We start from the raw sequence: 23,675 nt of genomic DNA, 5'->3' as shown, positions 1-23,675 counted from the left end.
GGGAATTGGGTCACCTCCACTAGCTTTTTCCATATTAATGCTTTTAAGGACCACTTGGCTTCACATTCCAGAATATCCGGCTCTAGATAAGTAACCATACCATCATGGTTATCTGAGTTGTTTAGACTTCTTTGTATAGTTCTGTGTATTCTTGCCGCCTCTTAATCTCTTCTGCTTCTCTTGGGTCCTTACTGTTTCTGTCCTTTACTGTGCCCAGTTTTGCATGAAGTATTCTCTTGATATCCAATTTTCTTGAAGCGATTTCTAGTCTTCCCCATTCTACTGTCTTCCTTTATTTCTTTGCATTGTTCATTTCAGAGGACCTTTTTAATCTCTCCTTGATATTCTCTGGAACTCTGCATTCATTTGGCTATATCTTTCCCTTTCTCTCTTGCTTTTTGCTTTACTTTTTCCTCAGCTATTTGTAAAGCCTCTTCAGCAACCACTTTTCCCTGTTGAATTTTTTTCTTTGGGATGGTTTTGGTCACTGCCTCCTGTACAGTGTTAGGAATCTCCGTGCTTAGTTCTTCAGGCATTCTGATCCCTCATATCTAATCCCTCGAATCTATTCATCATCTCCACTGTATAAACATAAGGGATTTGATTTAGGTCGTACCTGCATGGCCTAGTAAATTTTGCTACTTTCTTCAATTTATGGTCTGAATTTTGCAGTAAGGAGCCCAAAATCTGAGTCACAGCTCCAGGTCTTGTTTTTACTGTCTGTATAGAGATTCTCCATTGTTGGCAGCAAAGAACATAATCTGATTTCGGTTGTGACCATCTGGTGATGTCCATGTGTAGAGTCATCTCTTGGGTTGTTGGAAAAGGATGTTTGCTATGACCAGTGTGTTTTCTTGACAAAACTCTGTTAGCCTTTGCCCTGTTTCATTTTGTATTCCATGGCCAAACTTGCCTATTATTGCTGGTATCTTTTGACATCCTACTTTTGCATTCCAATCCCCTATGACGAAAAGGACATTTTTGTTGTTGTTTGCTCTAGAAGGTGGTGTAGTTCTTCATAGAAACTGATCAACTTCAGCTTCTTTGGCATCAGTGGTTGGGGCATAGACTTGTGATGTTGAATGATTTGCTTTGGAAATAAAGCAAGCCCGTGCTTTTGGACACTTTTGTTGACTATCAGAGCTACTCTATTTCTTCTAAAGGATTCTTGCCCTTACAAGTAGATACAGTGGTCACATTAGTAGATGTAATGGTCATCGAATTCAGTTTGCCCATTCTTGTCCATTTTAATTCACTGATTCCTAAGATGACCATGTTTAATCTTGTCATCTACTGCATTCCAGGTTATGGCCCAGCCACTTTATTCTTGTTGGAGCTGTTAGTAATTGCAGTTCACTCTTCCCCAGTTGGATATTGGATGCCTTTTGACCTGGGGAGCTAATCTTCCAGTTTCATTTCTTTTTGCCTTTTTGTACTGTCCATGGGGTTTTTCAGGCAAGAAACAACCAAGTGGGTTGCCATTCCTCCTCCAGTGGACCACATTTTGTCAGAACTCTTCTGTATGACCTGTCTGTCTTGGGTGGTCCTGCATGGCATGGCTCATAGCTTCATTGAATTATGCAAGCCCCTTCGCCTTGACAAGGCTGTGATCCATGAAGGGGACAGTGTGTTATACAGGTTCAAAATTGTACTGCTTCCGTTTTTGCGGGGCTGGTTATTAAGAGGCTGGAGGAAGTAACAAGGCCTTAACAAATGCCATGCAGTTACATAATTCCTTAATAAGTATATTTCAGAGTTCTGTTGAGTAAACCTTGTCTCTTTTCTGATTTTCCTTGTGTGCATTTTAGAACTTTAAAAATACTGTTTTATGGGGACAATAACTAAATTTTATTTATCTATACACAAACACACACACTCTCTCTCTCTCATAGCCTTTATAGAAATTCTAATGTGGCATAAAGATGAGTTATAAAATCACATGCAGAGGTGAGGGAGGGGCATTCAAGATGATAGCAGCCTGGGTAATGGCATGGAGGTGTTAATATCACTGGCTTTATATTGCCCTGAAACACAGATTTTAAACTTGGAGCCGTTTGGATTTGTGTTTCCTATGTAGTTCTGGTTTCCTCAAATAAGTTAGTAAGTTTTCCACAGCTCAAATTACAAGGGTACTCTGTAGGTTTGTTCTCCTACAGAGAATATGCTGTAGCTGTAAATATCTTTCTTTAAAATAATGTGTTTCTGGGTAATGATGTGAAGGAGAACCATAAGAAAAGGCTTTGAGCACTGCATCAAATAACCCTTGATTGCTAGGAAGGGCTCAGACACTACATGGTTGCACCCAGCAGTTGGAGAATACTAAATGCCTTCATTGAGATGCCTGTGGCAAGGTGAGCTGTATGTCTGTTATTGGTGTTCATCCTCACAGTTTAAAACTGACAAAATAGTTCACTGTTGCTGTTCATCATGAGAAATATATATATATATTGTGTCAATCTTTCATAAATTCCTATTGTATTTTTGTCAAATCCACCCTTTTCATTCTAGTTATGTAGTAGTTCATATAGAGAAATCGCATACAGAAAACTATGAGGGCTCTGCAAAGTTTAGTAGAATGGTTGAAATAGTACAACTACTACTAATAATAAAATTCCTTAATATTAACTAACTGTTAAAATGCTTTGTGCTAAAGTATCTGATATGCATGCTCTCAGTCAATCCTTAAAATCTGTGAAGTAGGCTGTTATCTGTATTTTACAGGTAAGAAAACGGAAAACATGAGAATGTCATAACCCAGGAAATGTGTTCCTGGGCCCATGTTCTGGTCAATCTTCTATTCTAACTTTTACACTTCTGTATAACTGTTTAAAGTGTACAGGAAAAAAGCGCAGACCTGAAAGATAGAATGCTTTTTAAAAAAGTGAAAGGTGCAATAGTCAGAATTCTTGGAGATGGAATTAGATAAAGTGAAAGTAGATGTGTAAGAGCAGTACCAGTAAACATGTCAAATTAGTACAGAATTTGGTATCATCATTAATTATTACAGCTGAAAACATTGTTTGAAGAATCCAGAGAGATAACGGCTAGAGGTGGATGTACCTGGAAGGTGACAGATTAATTAATTTTGGGTTGAGCCTATGCATTTTGCCTTTGGCAGCTAACTAGTGATGTCTTTCTCCATTGCAGTCCCTGGACCTAGAGTTTTGAGGAAGACAGGAAAGACCTTTCCAGTGACGTGTCTTACATGATTGTCCAGGCGAAGCTGTGGTTGCACCATTGTATTTTTGATATAATCCTTTAAAAGCAATTACTTCTGTTTCACCTTTTAATAACATGACAAACACTACATAGAGCTTTTACATGCTTTGACAATCCTTCTTAGATAAAATAAACAGTAAAGGTCATTTGTTTTAGCTTTACTTTTTTCAAACATACTTAAGAAACAACATCATGCCTAGGGTTTTCAAGGAATGTGAGATATTTGTTACAAAATCTTAACCCAATGATATGTTTAACATATAAAATAAGGCAGTGAATATAAGACCTGGTTTATAAGTTTATGTAGTTTTCTGGCCACTGTGGAGACCCTTGTGGTTGATTGTTTCTTTTTGATTTCATTAGACTAGTTCTAATGAAAAAAAAAGTTAACTTGTATTTTTGTTTTTTCTCAGGTTTTTTTTTTTTTTTTTTGCATATTCCCAATTCTTCAGTGCTGTTTCTTCAGCCTTTACCAGAGACAAGCACTCAACAGCTCATGTTTTAATAAGATAATCCATTTTGGGTTTGATAAGGACCCATTTGACATCACTGTAGGTCAGGAAAGGTGGAGATACAGGTTAATAGTCATTTCCTTTGTTTCCTGCAGAAAATAAATGACTTAATTTTTGATAGTAATCTTCATTGTCCCTAGGCACAGAGGACCAGTGATGTTATTTCATTACATAGTCTGTTCAGTGTTCTGCATTTTTTTCATTACTGTCCAAATGACTTTTCATAAAGGAAAGTGATGAATATGCTAATATATAGTACTCTTAAACTCATACTTTGGCAAGTACCTATTTTGTTCTAAGTTTTGATAACCATGAAAGTCTGTAAAACACTAAATCCCAGGAAAAAAATGAAAGTAAAGACATAGTTAATTCTTGTCTTGAATATATAAGCTTATGAGATGACTTCTTTATATAGTTTTTTCCCCTTACTTTACCAAAACCTGTTTCCAAGTTTGAATAAATTTGACTCTATTAGTATCTGTTATCATATTCAAACATACTCAGCTTGTGAGACATTTTCTTCAATGCATAACAGATCCCTGAGTAAGCAAAAATGTATGGAAATTAAACAGTATACCCAAATATTCATGTATCCCAGAGTGTGGTAGGTCCTTTATGGGATGTTGGAGGGCGCTGTGGCGTGTTTGGCTTTTCCTACTGGACATCCTGCCTCAGGCTTCATGTCCAATGTAGAAAACCAGTGCCATTCTTCACATTTCTGCTGACTTTCACCCCATACTTCCTCTTCCTTGTCGTCATCCAAAGCTGTTCCTTCTTCCTGTAAAGTGTCTCTCTCTCAAAGAGTCTTCCTCCTCCTTATTCCCACTGCCACTGCCTTGGGTCAAGACCTCACCGCCTCTCCCCTGAGTTATTGCAGTAGCCTGTGGCTACTTCCTTGGCATCAAATTCTCTATGTAGATAAGCCATCTTCCAAAGCAAGTCCAGTGCTAGCTTTCCAAACACAAACGTTAAACGTATTATGCTTGTGTTTCATGATGCCCCGCCACCTGTTGTGTGTTGCTCAAACACATTTCTTCCTCACTTACCTTCAGTTTTCTCAAGGCCGGGAGTCTTTCTCTCTTAATCACTTGGGCCTCTTTCAACGAGCACATTGCAGTCACTAAAAAACACTTTTCAATGAATTACCATACCATATAAGACCATTTGCCAGTTAACACCAAGTTACTTATCTGCTCTTATCTCTAGTTCCTTTTTCAGTGAACCAGACGATGTTCCAGCCACATGAGAGCCTTTACTATTCTTCACAAACGTGAGAATTTCATTGCCCTTCATTGCGTATGCTCTTCTTCCCATCTGGAGAAAGAAATGGCAACCCACTCCAGTTTTCTTGCCTGGAAAATTCCATGGACAGAGGAGCCTGGCAGGCTGCAGCCCATGGGGTTGCAAAGAGTCAAACACAACTGAGCACATATGTACCTCTTCCCATCTGTTTCTCAATAACCAGTTACCACCTGGGTCAGATGAACTCTGGGCATGAAATGATTTTAGATTTATTTACATTTATTCTTCTCAACAGACATTTACTGAGCACATAGTACGTATTGTATGTGTGTGTGCTCACTCAGCTGTGTCCAACTCTTTGCTACCCGATGGACTCTAGGCCACCAGCCTCCTCTGTCTGTGAAATTTCCCAGGCAAGAACACTGGACTCGGTTGCCATTTCTCACTCCAGAGGATCTTCCTTACACAGGGATTGCACACCACGTCTCTTGTATCTCCTGCACTGGCAACCAGGTTCTTTACCATCGAGCCACCTGTTAGATACACACATAAACCTTGGGCTAGGCATACTCTTATGAACAAAAAGGCAAAGTCATGGTCATCCTGGAATTTACATTCTGGTGTAATAGCAGATAAAGAATTGGTCAGCTAGTGATGGAACACAAAGATGGAACAGAATATACAGAGGCTTGGAGGACCAGCATATTTGACTTGGTTGAGGTGTAACCTGAGCAGAATGGTGGAAAACAGGTTTGGGTAACTTTCTAGAGGCACATTGATGAATGGTTCAGGGTACTTTTTCTAGAACAAGGTAAATCTTCAGACACGGCTGAGTGACTGAACACACACACGCACACACACACGTGTAAGGGCTTCAGAATGACCTTAACATCATCTCCCTTCAGTGTGTCCATGATCAGCCCGCCTTTGCCGTGCTCCTCCCATTGTACTCCTGGTTCTCAGCCTTTTGATGTAACAGCCCGAAGGACATTAGCCAGAGTGGCTGAGATACTGCTGGGCTCGTGCAGCTTTGAAGCCAATGTCAAAGTACCCAGTAGTTAAGAATCTCTATCCCGAGTAGCAATAGAAAATAGATATTAGTCTCAGATATAGACTAGTAACCTTGGACAGGTTGCTTAATCTCCCTGGACCTGAATTTTCTTGTCTAATATGCACATAGTAAAAAAAAAAAAAATTGTTGGGATACTAAATGACTAGAATGGAACTCTATAAAACTTCCTATTTTGTTCACTGATGTTTCCTAAATACCTTGACAGTGCCTAGTACTCAGTGTTTTTTGAATGAATGAATGATATAACAAATATAAAGCACCGGAAACAACACTTGGTACATAAATGCTCAGTAAATGATACTTTTTCTTGTTATGATAGTTGTTTCTATGTATGTGTTTTTTAAGTTTTATAGTTGTTACATAATTATTTTTTGAAATTATGAGACCCTGGAGTCGGATTGTGGTTGTGTTGCACTAGTTTTCCTAGTGTTAACCTAGTTTCTATACTCTAGTCCCTGACTTTGCCCCATTTTCTTTTGTAGTGCCTCATGGTTCACAGACATGGCTTGGATAGAATGACATAACTTGGCTTTAGCACAGACCCTCACTGCATGTTTGAGGAGAGACTTGGTCAACTCATGACCAAATAATTCAGAATATGAATGACAAAATAAGTTTTATTACAGTTTGTATTAATGCTGGGGTGGAAATTTAAGTGCTCAGATGACGTTTCTAAAAATTTTAGTGTAAACTATTATTTTAATAATTTAGCACTTTGTGCTGTGTACTAAGTCGCTTCAGTTGTGCCCAACTCTTTGCGACCCTGTGGACTATAGCCAGGCTCCTCTGTCCATGGGATTCTCCAGGCAATAATACTGAAGGGGTTTCCGTCTCTTCCTCCTGGGGATCTTCCCGACCCTTTACCAACATAGAAAACAGTGACTCTTCCTATCAGGAAAATACAAGTTACTGCATTGCATGTTCAGTGTTACCAGTTCTTAAGAAAGACACAATTCCATGTTTCAGTGTGAGGGGATTGTGAAAGGGTTTTGTTTTTGAGACTGGAGACAGATATTTCAGAAAAGTGTATATATGGATCATGGAAACCACTGAAGGAGATTTAAGCTGTGAGTCCCAGTGTGTCTATAGTTTGACTTCTAGTGGTCCCAGTTAAAAATGGTCATTAATGTGACATCCACTCTGCCATGCTGCAAAGCAATGAAACATGAAAGTCTGGGTCAGAGGGGCAGTCTGCGTTTGAACTGGTATTTATTTTGTACCATTGGAGATACTCTGATTAGGTGTATGCCCACTACAGAATTGATTTACCAGTGTTGAGGCTATGTGAGCTTAGAAAAATAAGCTTTTCTACTTTAAGTGATTATAAATTATATGTGAGGCCCCAAATGTATGTCTCTTGAATGTAAAAGGTAGGAGACAGAGTTCGTATATCATCTTAAGTACATGAAACTATTGTGAAAACATTGAATGACCCATTTAGGATAGGACTATTTTCAAAATAGTAGCAGATCAGATTACCGTAGATTTTTCTGGATGTTGAATTCAGGATGGGACTGACTGAATTAATTATGAGATGTTTCTAGGATAGGAATGTATAATCATAATAAGCCAAGGAAATATGTTGAAAGATTGATTTAAAGAAGAAAATGTGAAATAGCTTTGATACCAGTGATTTATTTGAATTCTTATTATTATTCCCCCAAATGTTGATACTTGGCTGGTGATTGGAAGTTGCACGTCCCATTTGTTCAATGACTGAACAAATGGTCCCTGAGAGGAACCCACTGATGGAGATTCAAGAGTTCCTCTCTTGGGGCCTTCAGTAAGGTGCTCGTGTCTTTTCCCATGTTGATGAGGGTTGCCTGTGAGCATATGTGCACAGAGAAAGGGAGTAAGAAGGAGAGGGAGAGAGGAGTGTAGAGGATGGGAGCTTAGCTAGGACTCAGGCTCATTTGATTTGGAATCAAGCTGCACCAGTTACTAGTTGTGTGACCCTGGACAGTTTAACTTCACTGTGTCTCAAATGCTTGGTTTACTATAAGGACTGAAAGTGAAAGTGAAGTTGCTCAGTCGTATCTGACTCTTTGCGACCCCACAGACTATAGCTCACCAGGCTTCACCATCCATGGGATTTTCCAGGCAAGAGTACTGGAGTGGGTTGCCATTGTCTTCTCCAGAGGATCTTCCCAACCCAAGGATCAAACCCAGGTCTCCCGCATTGTAGGCAGAGGCTATATAAGGACTAAATGAGTACAAATCTCTTATACAGTGTCTAGTCCACAGCAGATATGCAAATAGTAGGCGTTATTATTTGTTTGTTTGTTGTTGTTTACTTGCTTAGTTGTGTCTCTTTTTGACCCCACGGACTGCAGCCCAACAGGCTCTTCTGTCCATGGGATTCTCCAGGCACAATTTCTGGATTGCACTGCCATGCCCTCCTCCAGGGGATCGTCCAACCAGGGATTGAACCTGTGTCCCTGAGTCTCAGCAGGCAGATTCTTCATGGCTGAGCCACCGGGAAAGCCCATTGTGTGTGTTACCAGGATATTAATAATAGTAAAATGATAGTTGTTTTATACTACCTGTTGTTGCATAACAGCGGATAATGGAAGCCTTGACTGGACACTATTCTAATCTCTGAGATGATCCTTACAAAGAGCAAAATTCACTCATTCTCTTGCATTTCAGCCAAAATTTGGGAGTTGGATAAAACACTTGAATGACCTATTGGTTGAATGGCATAAATGATTGAAAAAAGTTGTTACTATTGTTGATTTTGTTGTTATGTTAGAATTGAGTCAAAAAGGGTGGTGATTGACTTTTCTATGAAGTGGTTTTTTAGTAAAGCCTAATGCCAGCAAATTTGGAAAACTCAGCAGTGGCCACAGGACTGGAAAAGGTCAGCTTTCATTCCAATCCCAAAAGACAATTCCAAAGAATGCTCAAACTACCGCACAACTGCACTCATCTCACATGCTAGTAAAGTAATGCTCAAAATTCTCCAAGCCAGGCTTCAGCAATACGTGAACCATGAAATTCCTGATGTTCAAGCTGGTTTTAGAAAAGGCAGAGGAACCAGAGATCAAATTGCCAACATCCGCTGCATCATGGAAAAAGCAAGAGAGTTCCAGAAAAACATATGTACTTCTGCTTTATTGACTATTCCAAAGCCTTTGACTGTGTGGATCACAATAAATTATGGAAAATTCTGAAAGAGATGGGAATACCAGACCACCTGACCTGCCTCTTGAGAAATCTGTATGCAGGTCAGGAAGCAGCAGTTAGAACTGGACTTGGAACAACAGACTGGTTCCAAATAGGAAAAGGAGTACATCAAGGCTGTATATTGTCACCCTGCTTATTTAACTTCTATGCAGAGTACATCATGAGAAATGCTGGACTGGAAGAAACACAAGCTGGAATCAAGATTGCCAGGAGAAATCTCAATAACCTCAGATATGCAGATGACACCACCCTTATGGCAGGAAGTGAAGAGGAACTAAAAAGCCTCTTGATGAAAGTGAAAGTGGAGAGTGAAAATGTTGGCCTAAAGCTCCACATTCAGAAAATGAAGATCATGGCATCTGGTCCCATCACTTCATGGGAAATAGATGGGGAAACAGTGGAAACAGTGTCAGACTTTATTTTTGGGGACTCCAAAATCACTGCAGATGGTGACTTCCACCATGAAATTAAAAGACGCTTACTCCTTGGAAGAAAAGTTACAATCAACCTAGATAGCATATTCAAAAGCAGAGATATTACTTTGCCTGCTAAAGTCTGTCTAGTCAAGGCTATGGTTTTTCCAGTAGTCATGTATGGATGTGAGAGTTGGACTGTGAAGGCTGAACGCCGAAGAATTGATGCTTTTGAACTGTTGTGTTGGAGAAGACTCTTGAGAGTCCCTTGGACTGCAAGGAGATCCAACCAGTCCATTCTGAAGGAGATCAGCCCTGGGATTTCTTTGGAAGGAGTGATGCTGAAGCTGAAACTCCAGTACTTTGGCCACCTCATGCGAAGAGTTGACTCATTGGAAAAGACCCTGATGCTGGGAGGGATTGGGGGCAGGAGGAGAAGGGGACAACCCAGGATGAGATGGCTGGACGGCATCACTGACTCGATGGACATGAGTCTGAATGAACTCCGGGAGTTGGTGATGGACAGGGAGACCTGGCGTGCTGCAATTAATGGAGTCTCAAAGAGTCGGATACGACTGAGCGACTGAACTGAACTGAATTTCCTTATAATCTGATACTTTTGCTTCTCCTATAAAAAGTGAAAGTGAAAGTTACACAGTCATGTTCCGCTCTTTGCAACCCCAAAGGCTGTAGCCCCAAGGCTCCTTTTTCCATGGAATTCTCCAGGCCAGAATACTGGAGTGGGTAATTGTTCCCTTCTCTAGGGGATCTTTCCAACCCAGGGATTGAACCCAGGTTTCCTGCTTTGCAGGCAGATTCTTTACTCTCTGAGGCACGTGGGAAGCCCGAAAAAGGGTGATGCTCTTCACCAGTTCGTGTGTTTGCAATAGGGCTTCTAAAGGTGGCGCTAGTGGTAGACAACCTGCCTGCCGGTGCAGGAGACCTAAGAGTCACGGATTCCATGCCTTAGTCGCAAAGATCTGCTGGAGGAGAGCATGGCAGCCCACTCCAGTGTTCTTACCTGGAGAATCTCATGGACAGAGGAGCTTGGCCGGCTACAGTCTACAGGGTCTCAAAGAGTCATACACAACTGAAGCGACTTCGCACACACGCACGCATGTTGGCATTATAAACTCCTCAGAGTCTTTTCTGAACACACCTCAACCAATTTGGTGCAAGCATCCTGAATTGCTACTGTGTCCCTTTGATCACTATTGAATGTAACTTGGGCATGGGAGGGGGCAATTCATGTTTCTCATTACCTCTAGCCAAACACTGGAGAGTCATGATGTTTAACTGAATATGTCCTGCATCTTGAGAAATCACAACTAATCTCAGTAGATATTTTTGGCTTATGAAGGGAAACCTGGTTTAAAAATTAGATTTATTGAATGTTGACGAGCTTGTTCTTTATTACTTAAATTGTGCAAACTGGATAACCCATATTCTGGAGGAGGGGGAGGAGAAGACCTGCGTTCTGGGATTTGGAGGATTCCAGTCTACCACTCCAGATTGTAGTAGTTGACTTGGAAAGTCATCCTTGTTCTCTGTTTTTTTAATGGGAGATTATCAGTGAGCATCATTTTTTTTTTTCCTTCCTCAATGTTCCATTCAGAATACTATGAGATGACAGGACTGAGCACAGTTGTTTTATACCTCCTTTGACTGGGAGAACTAGTATCAGCTGGACTGCTAAACGCCAAATCCTATTTGGCAAGTACGAATGTCCAGAGTACCATTCTGATCCAGTGCACATGTAACTGATCAACAGCCAGCTAATCTGATGGTAAATTTGCCTATAATTGATACAGTTTACTCATATGAATTAAGTAGCATAAGTATATAGATGTGTGCATGAATATAAGCACATGCACATAAATTATATAGGGTTGTATAATATCACAAAGTTTGTCACAACATAAAGAGTACCATGTTACTAAAATTGATGATTGTAATTTTATTTTCCTCTGGGGACTCAATCGGGCAATTGGATTCTCCTGTAAATGCATTTTGATCAAGATCATGGCAAGATATGTTTGACAGCAATTTCAGTTTGTTACATATTTAAAGTCTGCAGTCAATTGAGACTGTATGTATCTGATTTTAGCTGAGAGAGATAAATCTATTGTGTTTTGTTCCAAGGACTATACTCTTAATGATGTAAAATTATCACATGCTTTTTAAAAACCATACACCTTGTTGGATGGTCTGGAATATGGTGTGATGCACCGAATATGTGTGTTTCTATTTATGCTAAACAAGGTTAGAATCATGAATGCAGAGATTACTATCCCTTATGTGTGTATAATATAACTTTCAGGCATGTGTACACATTGAATCTGTACCAGTTGCAAGAGTTTCTTAAAGATTGGTTCCTTAGCTGTGAACAGTGTTATTTATGATGTTTATTATGGCTGTGCTTTGGCTGATTCTGGAAAAACCAGAGGAAGAGAAATATTTGCAGGGCAAACTTTATTTAAAAAGAAATTTTTTTTGGAAAACGTATTGGATTTTTGTTGACTTTTACATGAAACTGACATGTAATCGTGTCTTTAACACATCTAGAATTATTTGAGTACAACAACAGCAACACAAATGATATCTCAAATGCAGTGATATTTAAATGTACTCAATGGAATATGAACCCAGTCAGCGTTTTATGATTTATCTGTTTTTAACTTCAAAGGCTGTGGTTAGCTTGCCTTTTTTTTAAAAAAAAAGAATGAGTTGATCACAGCCAGCCAGGAAAACAGCTGAAGTATATCAGCTGTAAATTGGTATAAAGCACTAAAAGGGACATTAGCCTCTAATCAGATTCTAACAGTTCATTAAACCTGCTTTTCCAGAATCGTTGTCTTTCCCCTCTCTTTTCAAGGCATCTTCTTCCCTTTCTACCTGGGCAAGACCTCCTCCGGGGTAGGAAACTATATCAACTCATCCTTCATTGTCTACCAACCAAATAGCCTCCCAGAGGCTTTGTTAGGGCAAATTCCTGGCTGCTGTGAAGGACTGGGCATTTGAGGGTTGGGTACCTCTTTCCTAGGCTTCCCTGAGGCTGAGAGGGGGCAAGCCCAGCTGGCCACTTCCAACCGTGGAAGCAAGTGCCCCGTTGGGATTTGAGATCCATGCCTGATGTGTAAGCAATCCATCAGTCTCCCTGAAAGGATTTTAAGCTTGGAACAAATGCACTGAGCTCACCAGTTAACACCAGACTTCCTCCTATTCTAAGCCATGAGGGTATGAAAATCCCTCCAAGATACAGACAAATCAAAAGCAAACATTAAAAAAAGTATCCTATCAGTGTTAATAATATTGTACTTTTCTAAGAGAGGAACATGACAGTAATTTTCTTTTTATTCCCTAACAAACTAGGTAGCATGGAATTTCTGAATGCTCAGTAGTTAGCTTTAGTGTAAATTTGCTTTTTCTTGCTGTTGGTTTCTCTGAGCAAATATTTGTCATGAGTGGTTCCATACATTTTATTTCTTAGAGTATTTTTGTTAAACAAAAAAGAGAGTCAAGAAATGGGAGAAATAATTAGAGCTTCACCTTGCTGCGCTCTGTTGGTATTATTTGGTAATAAAAGCATTTAATTTATGATGTGTTGAACTGGGAGTTTTTATTCAACTGTCTGCTGGGGAGAAAAGCAACTCTATGAATGGGGAAAACTTGATGGTTCAGAAGTGATTTTAACCTTTGTCACCATGTAGGCAAACATTTAGAAAATGTCTTTCTTCTTTTAATAAGACCACTTAAGTGTCATGGTTACATTCTATAACTGAGCAAAGAAACTATCCTAAAAATTCAGTCAAACTTAGTGATTTTAATTTCTGGATTTAGTCAGTATTTGAGAGTAAAGTTGGCATTCTCAACATATTTTAAAACTTGAGCCTGATTTTGGCCTGAAGCAAACACTGACGGGTGGCTTTATGACTCCCTTCCTAGGTTTTTGACTTCAGAAAATCCCCAAAGTTGTGGAAATTGGTCAAAGATAACCTTGATTTAATCTTTTTATAAATGTTGTTGGAAATTCTCCTGAACCACATAGAAGTAAGGTTTTCCTTTCAAGAGGTGGCAAATGGAGCCAAACGTATACCAGAACAAAAAACAGATTGTTGTTTATTCTTTGATTATGATTTCAGCTTAAGAATTCATTCTTAATCCAAGACTTACATTAGTTGTTTTCGAAGAAGGTGTTTGAGGTTGATAGGTAGAAATTTTCATTGGGTCAGGTATGCCACAATACCAGAATTAACTGTCTACTGTTACAGTTTCTTGCTTTTAAAATTATTTAGACTTTGACAGGAATATGAGAGTATATAAATTATTGTGCTCTGTTTTCTTCTTTATGGATTTCTGTATGCAATACAACCTCCAAAGCTAAAGGAATAAAGAAACTTGCCTTGCATTTCCTTCCACTATTTGCAAAAGCTTGATGAATTATTCCAGCCCCATATAAATTAATGTAAGGTTTCCTTACTCCAGTTTATTATCATCTGACCTGCAACCCAGAGGTCAGAGAATCAGACTGATTAATTCAAGTTCTTGGTCATTATTTCTAATGAAAGTTCAGAATGGGGGGATAATTGGTGGTGCGGGTATTCTCACTTAATTATAGTATATTGTTAAAACGTTAGGTTAGCAGTATTAAATGTGCTACAATGATGGCAGATTCTACCAGATGTCCTCCGTTGAAGGCTTTATAGCTGAATTTCCCTCTCTCCCTTTTTTATTCTCAGAATATCAACACCTTGGAGAACAGAATGTTAATGCTTGATGGGATGCCGGCAGTCAGAGTCAAAACAGAGCTTTTGGAATCTGAGCAAGGGGTAAGCGAAAGTTTCTGACGATGCCCCACCCCTTTTTCTCTCAGACCCTGGCAGGCATTCATGTCCAGAGTGTTCTGAGGTTTGCAGAACACTTCTGATTTTTCCCTTGCTTCAGCTTTTGTCTCTTGAGTAACAATCCTCTGAGACGGTGGGTGATTCTTACCCATTTGCAACCTCAAAACATTACTAACTTACAAAAGAAAGCTTCCTAAATTTAGGAGGTCATAGTGACTGTATAGCTTTATTTAAATGGATGCATGTTTTGGAAAGCTGTAACAATCCAGAGCACGGGGGAAGTGTTAAAAAAATAAGACGCGACCATAACCTCAATGTCAATATAGATGGGTTCTTCCAAGCTAGGAAATTACAGAGTACAGGTGGGGGAAGGTTTACTGTTTGTTGGATGGACATCTCTTTTGACATTTGTGTTTACCCTTTCTTCGAGTTGATGAAATTTAGGTCAGTGAGTTCGAAAAGCACATAAAAGCAAAAGAAAGCTTGTTGAACATAACATAGCCAAATGACAGTTTATGACTACTGAGTATATGAAGACTAAAGAGCAGAGCTGGCTTTTTTTTTTTTAATAAGGATGTGGGTGATTTTATAATTGTTAACATTTATATTAATAGGTTCGCTTGTAAAAACCATCCTCAGGGCAATGTGTGGCTGACCACCTTTTATGTTTAAGGGAGAAAGCACCGTCTACCTATCTTATTAAGCCAGCATTACACTCATGACCAAAAAAAAAGGACATCAGTTAAATATTTAGTCTTAATCTTGTTTATGTATCCTTTATTCAAATCAAGATCAAAGCAAAACCTTAGCAACGTTTTATAATTGAACAATCAAAAGATATTTTAAGTGTGAGTAAAATCTCACGGTTAAAAAAAATCAGTGTGCATGAGTTCTTCTGGGACCCCGTTCAGAAGGTTAGGAAATTGATGTAGCAAAAGGATTTCATAATGAGGACAGTCAAGGGCAAGGATCTTGATGGTTGCATTTAGAGGTCCTCCAGTAACGCCCCATTCTTGAGCACTGTGTGCCAGGCTGTGTGGCATTTCATAACATATTTCGCTTCTGTATAAGCCAGTGTCTGAAACAGACTCCCATCATGTAGAGGGTTTCATTTCATCTTTATGTTCAGTGTAGACTGGGGAGCTCTGAAATGAGCATTGTGGAGTATGTCAACCGGAAGTACAACCCCACAGCTCTCTATGTGATGTAATGACTGTTGCCCAGAGATTCAAGCAGTAGGCCGTGGCGGAAGAAAAGACTATATGTCAGTTATTAATACTTGTTTTCTAATTTTAAACAAACCTTCAGGAAAAGTCATGTGTTCACCTGGATTTTCTAGCCTGACACTCAGCAAGTTAAATCCTCCAAACAGTTTTTTACCTTTATTGTGTAGCTTAACCACAATAGAATGTGTTTTATCTTTTCACATTTCTGTTTTCTTAATCTAAATGCATTAGCATCAGTTTAATAAAATATATTTCTACACGCCCTATGTTTAACAAAACATACAAACCATAACATCTCATTTGGAGAAGACAGCATGATGGGAAAGTGAAAATAGTATATTTCACAACATTGCTTCTATTTCACAATATGTTCCTCAACTTGAATAGCAGCAAATCTGTTCAAGTCATACATGTTGAAGGAAGGCAGAAAACCCCAAAATATACTGTATGTACAGAAAACCACTTAGAATATATTACCAGGGCTACTAGTCAAAGCCAGGATATGCACTGTTGTCGTGGTCTTGGAAATCTTTAAGAACATCTAGGTACTTCTCTCCAAGTAAGGTTTGCATGAAAGGTTTAGGTACATAAAAAACAAAAGCCAGTATTCCCAGGGGTTTTACAGTGTGCATGAGAAACTCATGTCACATTATTTATAGAAAGTATTTTTTGGTCCTCAAATAGGGACAGGAAAAGTTGTAAGTTCTAGGTTTTACTTAATTCATTAAAATCAATTTTCCTCCTTGTGAATGGAACTGATCTTGACATTTTATCCCTAATTTATATTTTGTGTGTTGGAGGGGCATAGAAGCTGAATTTATTCTTTTTCTTAGCAATGTATATACTTTTCTTAAATACATGGCAGAGATAACTGCATTCTCTTTAACAGTAAAACTTTAAGAAAAGCACACCATGCTATTTAATGAATTGTATTATGATTGATTATTTATAGAATATAATTAATTGTATTTAGTCATTTATAATACTTTTAAGTCAGCTCTTCTTTAAAGAGACCAAGTCAGCAATTTTAGTGAACTTTAATTTTGGTTCCTTTACTGAAGTATCTCATTGAGGATGATAGGATGGGTGATAATAATGTGGAATTTCAGAATCTCAGAACTATTTTAAGATAAGAAGTGCTAGATTCTAAACATGATTTCCATGTTACAGAACTCTTTCCTTATTAAAGAGTATTAAAGTCTGGTTGAAGTTTGATTCTTCATACGAAAATGTAAATATATTAGTGAAATTAAAATCACATATATGTTTATGGGCTTTTGAAAGTGAGATGTTACAGTGAACAAAATTATAGAAATGTGCCTATGCATCACAGCAGTGAATGGAAAGGGTGAAGCTGGTGTGTTGGTGGGTTTCTGTAATCACTCAGGAAACCTAGTTTTAAGACTTTTCCATCAGTGTTTAGGACAACGAAGGTGAACCTGGCTTTCAGGCTGTAGGCAGCACTGTAAGATCTGCTCCTGTGCATGGGCCTCCTGTCTCAGAGCGCTATAAGGCATCTGTTCCTTCTCTCTTTCTTGCTATAAATAGTCCCTTTGGTCCCCAGCTGTCAGCTGGTCTCTGCATGTGCCCCCACCCCTTCAAGGAATTCAGGGCCGGATGAGCTCATTTTAGAGCTTAAAGAAAGACTGTGGAACAGGCCAAGGCTGGCCACTCACTTTAGTCTTGGAAAACTTCTGGCTGCCTTGCCTCATCTCCTTAATAGTTTTATGATGTGTGTATGTGGTCCCATCTCTTCGATTAGATTGGAAGTCCTTAAAGAGCAAGAACTATTTTCTGCCTTTTTCTTGTAGTTCCTGGCACTTGGTAAATACATGTTCTGTGCAGCTCGTCCAGGCATTTTAACTGGCATAATGCAAAATATGAAATCAGTCAACAGCTAGTTATAAACCTGCTCTGTCTACCTCGTAAGGTTGTTGTGAACATAAAATAAGCACTGAAAATAAGAAACTGTCATTGGTGACGGTCTCCGTCTTGCAGCCATGTTAACAGGATAGATAAGGGTGGCTCATTGAAACCACTTCTGCATGTCTCCCTTCTGTTTGGAACACTCTTGAAAGTGAAAGTGTTAGTTGCTCAGTCATGTCTGACTCTTTGCGACCCTCTGGTCTTTAGCCTGCCAGGCTCCTCTGTCCATGGGGATTCTCCAGGCAAGAATACTGGAGTGGGTAGCCAGGCCCTTCTCCAGGAGATCTTCCCTACCCAGGGGTTGAACCCGGGTCTCCTGTGTTGCAGACAGATTCTTTACCATCTGAGCCACCAGAAAAGTGGTTAGTTGTATTGAGGTTGCTCATTATCCCAGTCTCCTGAAATGGGACTTCAGTTTTCTCCAGGCTCATTGATAGTACAGCACATGCTGCTGTGTGGTCCATGGCAAGGTCATGTGCTCCTGTGATACACTCCAGGGGCCCAGCATGGAGTGTGGGGTGACTTTGTCTGTGACCTTTGGTGCTTGTGTTCTTCTGGGACAAGAGCGTCCCAAATGCTGTCAGCCTTTGAATATTCTAATGTGTTACTGAGCCCAGGACAGACAGAGGAATTCTGGAACTATTACACCCAGAAATAAGGATGTGTGCAGAGAATGGGCACCCCCTCAAAGACATAAAACGTAATTTTATTCGTGGCCTTGCAGCTCCCCAGCTGGAATGGCATGGGCAAGGAACTGCCCACCTCCAGGCCTCTGTGTCTTCATCTATGTAGTGGGGGTGTTGAGATGAGGCCTTCCAAATTCAGCCTGACTGTCTTTAATTCTGGTAATAGGCACAGAGTGAAAGAAAGTGAAACAGCTTTTTAGTTGCTCAGTGGTGTCCAACTCTTTGCGACCCCATGGACTGTAGTCCGACAGGCTCCTCTGACCATGGGATTCTCTGGGCAAGAACACTGGTGTGGGTTGCCATTTCCTTCTCCAGAGGATTTTCCTTACCCAGGGATCGAACCCCGGTCTCCTGCATTGCAGGCAGGAATGAGAGGAAGCGTTTTTAATTATGTGTCTAAAAGTGATACTGAGATGAAAATGCCTGTATATGAAAGCAGAAGTGCAGTGACTTTACTGTGAGATAGGCCTGAGTTCAGATGCTTCCTTAGCCAAGGGCCTGCTCTGGGGCCCTTTTGGTCTCCAGTCTCTGTCCACCCAGTCCCCCTCACCTGGGAAGTGAAGCAGACCATCTAGCCTCACAGGAAGGAGCCTGCCCACATGCGGTGGCTGCTCACGGAATGTTCTCCTTTTGAGGAAAAACAGAAAGGGCCCCATTGCTTCATTTCCATTTCTGCAGTTCTCATCGTTATTGAGCACAGATTTCAACATCTGCCTTAGTTTATAATCCTAAGAGAGGATTTAAGGTAAATCAAATCAGAAGTGTTCTTTTTTATTTTAATTTCTATTCAAGCATGTTTGGAAAAATGTTTCAAATTCTGATCAGATTTTATCTTGTAGAAATACAGAATGAATGCAGAAATCAATTATTATTTTAAGACAAAAATGATATCACCAATTGGTGTGATAATGGTATTTGACCATAATTTTTTTAAAAAGGAACTCTTGGGTTTGCATACTTTAAAGACAGTTGTTAATGTTTTTACAGATGAAATGATTCAACAGCTGGGAATTGCTGCAAAACAAAATGGGAGGGTGGATGAGGGTGGATGAGTGGAGACAGAGATGTAATAAGAGTGGTCATGATTTCATCATTAGTGAAGCTAGGCAGTGGGTACACGGGGGCTTGTTTAACTCTTCTGTCTGATTGTATATAGGTTTGAAATTCTTTAAAGTATAATTTTTAAAAAGCTCTCAATGAAAATATGGCAGATACATAGTAGGTGCATAGGCATCAGAGGGGGACAGGCAGGAATCACTTATGATTCAGTCACCTTCATTCTTCTTGTTCTAAGACCTGAGGAGTCTTCCACGGGGGTGGAGCAGAGTCCCTCTTCCAATCACAAGCATGTTGGAGCCCCTGGTTTCTCCTCCTCTCTCTCCTCTTGTCCAGGCAGGTGCAGTTCTGACCAGTGGGCTGGTAGGCAGAGGGTAGTGGGAAGAGTGTGACTGAGAGAGAGGAGGAGATTGGATGTTCTGCCCATTAAAAAAAAAAAAAGGAGTATATTTGCTTTACAGTACTGTGTTCGTTTCTACTCTACAGCAAAGTGATTCAGCTATACATACACATATATATCCCCTCTTTTTTGGATTTCCTTCCCATTTAGATCACCGCAGAGCACCGAGTTCCCTGTGCTAACTGTAGGCTTTCATATCTATTTTATATATAAAGCACAGCCCGGGAGCCGGGAAGGGGACAGGTATGGCAGCAGAGGAGAGATACATTCCATTGTATCCTCCATGGTTTCCTACCAGAGAACATCAGCCCTGGTTGGACCAGAGATCTCTGAGTGCCCTAATTTTAGAGTTAGGACAAAAGAGAATAATGGTCTTTTCTCTGGAGTAGCTTTCGTAAACCCTTCTTCAGGACATCCATAACAAGGTGTTGAAGGTATTTCTGTGTCATTAAGGTGACTGTGTTGCCGTTTCCTTAAGAGCAGAGCTCATGGTTTACGTTTCTTGTTATTCTTCATCCTCCCAGCACAAGGAGTTGATTGGCAGGGCTCCGCCAAGAGTAATCAATGCAGATGCTGTTTGTTGTAAGGGAAGCCACTGTCACACTTTAGAATTGAGAGGATTTGGAGACAGGTGCCTTTCTGGAAAAGCCCCCCGTCCTTAGGTGTAATAAACAGATGAAAACAGGTGCAAGTGTTGTTGTTGCTGTTTAGTTGCTAAGTCGTGGCCAACTCTTTGTGATCCCGTGGACTGCAGCATGCCAGCTTCTCTATCCTTCAGTATGTCCCGGCGTTTGCTCAAACTCATGTCCACCGCATCAAAGATGCCATCCAGCCATCTCATCCTCTTTCACCCTCTTCTCCTCCTGCCCTCAATCGTTCCCAGCATCAGGGTCTTTTCTGATGAATCGGCTCTTTGCATAAGGTGACCAAAGTATTGGAGCTTCAACATCAGTCCTTCCACTGAATATGCAGGGTTGATTTCCTTTAGGATTGACTGCTTTGATCTCCCTGCAGTCCAAGGAACCCTCATTGTAGTTGAACCTAGATTAGAGATTGACAGTTACATTAGAATTCAGTGGCTTTAGAGGAAAAGAAAACACACTCAACAACACATCTAGCTTCTTTTTCCTCAGTAAACCACTATGTTTAATTTAACATAAAAGATTTAATATACATTTGTGTGTCAAGGCTTAGTAAGAAAGTGTTACTTTAATGACTTCATCAGAAGAGATGAGAAAGCATTATAAAAATGCCACTTGCATTACCCTTCAACAGCACCTCATTATTACCTCCCCTACTGTGGGAACAGGCGCCAGCATAGCTAGTAAATTGGTAGAATTATCTTAGACATATGAATTTGCTTATCATTTAATATTCTCTGATGACCCACTACTTGAGATCTTTTGATCTCTAGTCAAATCTTTGCATGTCACTACCTGGCTTCAAAGAAAAACATAGGCAGAAGCTGTGTTATTGCTAATATGAGAAGATCGTTTTTTTTTTTTGTAAAAAAAAAAAAAAGGCAGGAAAAAAATCTGTACTTCCAAAACTCACATTTTAGGGAAGAGCTCTCTTCCACTATAGAAGCAGAGTTGGACTGATTTTTAATAATGTCAGAATGGCCAATAAATGTATTAATAGAAAGAATTGAAAATCAATGAGCTGTGATAGTAATTACAGATAGCACCCAAGGGAAATACAGCTGGCAGCCTAATCCCTTCCCTCGGGGCCTGCCCTGGGCAACGCTATGAAGTTGATAATTCTGCCCTCCTCTTTCCCATTAGCAATGTACTTTTTCTTTCAGCTTCATCCCTTTTCGCCCGCCATCCAGACACCCTGACCCTCTGTGCAGCGATGGTTCTCTCTATCCACAGATGACTGGTTCTAACTGCAGTCTCATTAGTTGAGGAGAATGTGAAGCGCTTGCATCTGCATAGGGTCAGTGCTTTGTAAAGAGGAACACATTTTTAAAGCAAACTCATGCTCAGAGTCTTTTGGGAATTTTGATTGGGGGAAAATTAACCTTTCCGAAATATTTCAGCTTCTGAATTATGATGTTCTCCTTCATGTACTAGTCGTTGTGGGAGAATAAGGAAAAAAAAAATCTGGAGCATAATGTGTGTATTTCTCTATATCTGGGTGTGTTTTCTTGTAATAATATTTACAAACTGACGCATAGTCTCTAAGTGTCTCACAAAAACACCTCATTTAGCCTTTGGAGGACTTTTTTTCTTGACTGTGAAGGATTAACTGCTATGGGTATTAACCTCTTACTGTAAACATTAGAAAACCATGCAAAATATATGAAATGTTTTCTTACCTAGTGGACAACTGTAATCTTTAGCAGTGGGAGGACAAAGGATGTGATTTGACTCTTGCCTCAACCTCCTAGAGGCAAACAGGGAGGACCCAGTAGTCACACTGAGGTAAGCAGGCAGGGTTTGGAATTTGGAGAGGTCAAGGCAGCTAATTTTAAAGCGAACAGTAACAGAAAGGAAGTAGCTGTACAGAGAGAGGGCTCTGGGGATCTTTAAACTGGTCCCCTTAAGGGTTTGGCTAAGTAGTGATCTGCCTTTGTGGAGAGGATGGCAAGAAAAGAACCAGGAAGGCAGCTCAGTTCAGTTCAGATGCTTATTCGTGCCCGACTATTGCAACCCTGTGGACTGCAGCACACCAGGCTTCCCTGTCCATCACCAGCTCCTAGAGCCTGCACAAACTCATGTCCATCGAGTCAGTGATGCCATCCAACCATCTCAGCCGCTATTGTCTCCTTCTTCTGCCTTCAGTCTTTCCCAGCATCAGGGTTTTTTCCAATGAGTCAGTTCTCCACATCAGGTGGCCAGAGTATCAGAGCACAGCATCAGTCCTTTCAATGAATATTCAGGACTGATTTCCTTTAGATTGACTGTTTTGATCTCTTCACTGTCCAAGGGACTCTCAAGAGTCTTCTCCAACACCATAGTTCAAAGCATCATATCTTTGGTGCTCAGCTTTCTCTGTGTTCCAACTCTCACATCCATACATGACTACTGGAAAAACCATAGCTTTGACTAGATGGACCTTTGTCGACAAAGTAATGTCTCTGCTTTCTAATATGCTATCTAGGTTTGTCATAGCTTTTCTTCCAAGTAGCAAGCATCTTTTAATTTCATGGCAGAAGTCACCATTTGCAGTGATTTTGGAGCCCAAGAAAATAAAGTCTGTCACTGTTTCCTTTGTTTCTTCATCTATTTGCCGTGAAGTGATGGGACCGATGCCATGATCTTAGTTTTTTGAATGTTGAGTTTTAACCCAGCTTTTTCACTCCTCTTTCACTTTCATCAAGAGGCCCTTTAGTTCTTCTTCACTTTCTGCCATAAGGGTGGTGTCATCTGCATATCTGAGGTTATTGTTACTTCTTTTTGATAGTCTTGATTCCAACTTGTGATTCATCCAGGATGGCTACAAGTGGAACAGTTCTTGGAAGAGCTAGTATGGATTACTAACTAAACTCAATGGCTAAAGAAGAGAATTTAAGCAGAAATTGCTTTCAGTTCAGTTCACTTCAGTCGCTCAGTCGTGTCCGACTCTTTGCGACCCCATGAATCACAGCACGCCAGGCCTCCCTGTCCATCACCAACTCCCGGAGTTCACTCAGACTCACGTCCATCGAGTCCGTGATGCCATCCAGCCATCTCATCCTCTGTCGTCCCCTTCTCCTCCTGCCCCCAATCCCTCCCAGCATCAGAGTCTTTTCCAATGAGTCAACTCTTCGCATGAGGTGGCCAAAGTACTGGAGTTTCAGCTTTAGCATCATTCCTTCCAAAGAAATCCCAGGGCTGCTCTCCTTCAGAATGGACTGGTTGGATCTCCTTGCAGTCCAAGGGACTCTCAAAGAGTCTTCTCCAACACCA

The 23,675-nt window shown here is 40.2% G+C and overlaps 1 protein-coding gene across 3 annotated transcripts in view; it reads left to right on the top strand.

The window, feature by feature from the left end:
* KLF12 (Kruppel like factor 12) overlaps positions 1–23,675 on the top strand; it is a 523,318-nt gene that overhangs the window by 230,984 nt on the left and 268,659 nt on the right. For all 3 annotated transcript variants that reach the window (XM_040266873.1, XM_040266871.1, XM_040266872.1), the window contains one exon: positions 14,384–14,473. In XM_040266873.1, the coding sequence (XP_040122807.1) occupies positions 14,384–14,473 (90 nt within the window). The remainder of the gene's footprint in view (positions 1–14,383; positions 14,474–23,675) is intronic.

This window comes from Oryx dammah, unplaced genomic scaffold, assembly GCF_014754425.2.
Source record: "Oryx dammah isolate SB20612 unplaced genomic scaffold, SCBI_Odam_1.1 HiC_scaffold_24, whole genome shotgun sequence".
NCBI classification, from domain to species: domain Eukaryota; kingdom Metazoa; phylum Chordata; class Mammalia; order Artiodactyla; family Bovidae; genus Oryx; species Oryx dammah.
This window is presented reverse-complemented; position numbering and strand designations above follow the sequence as displayed.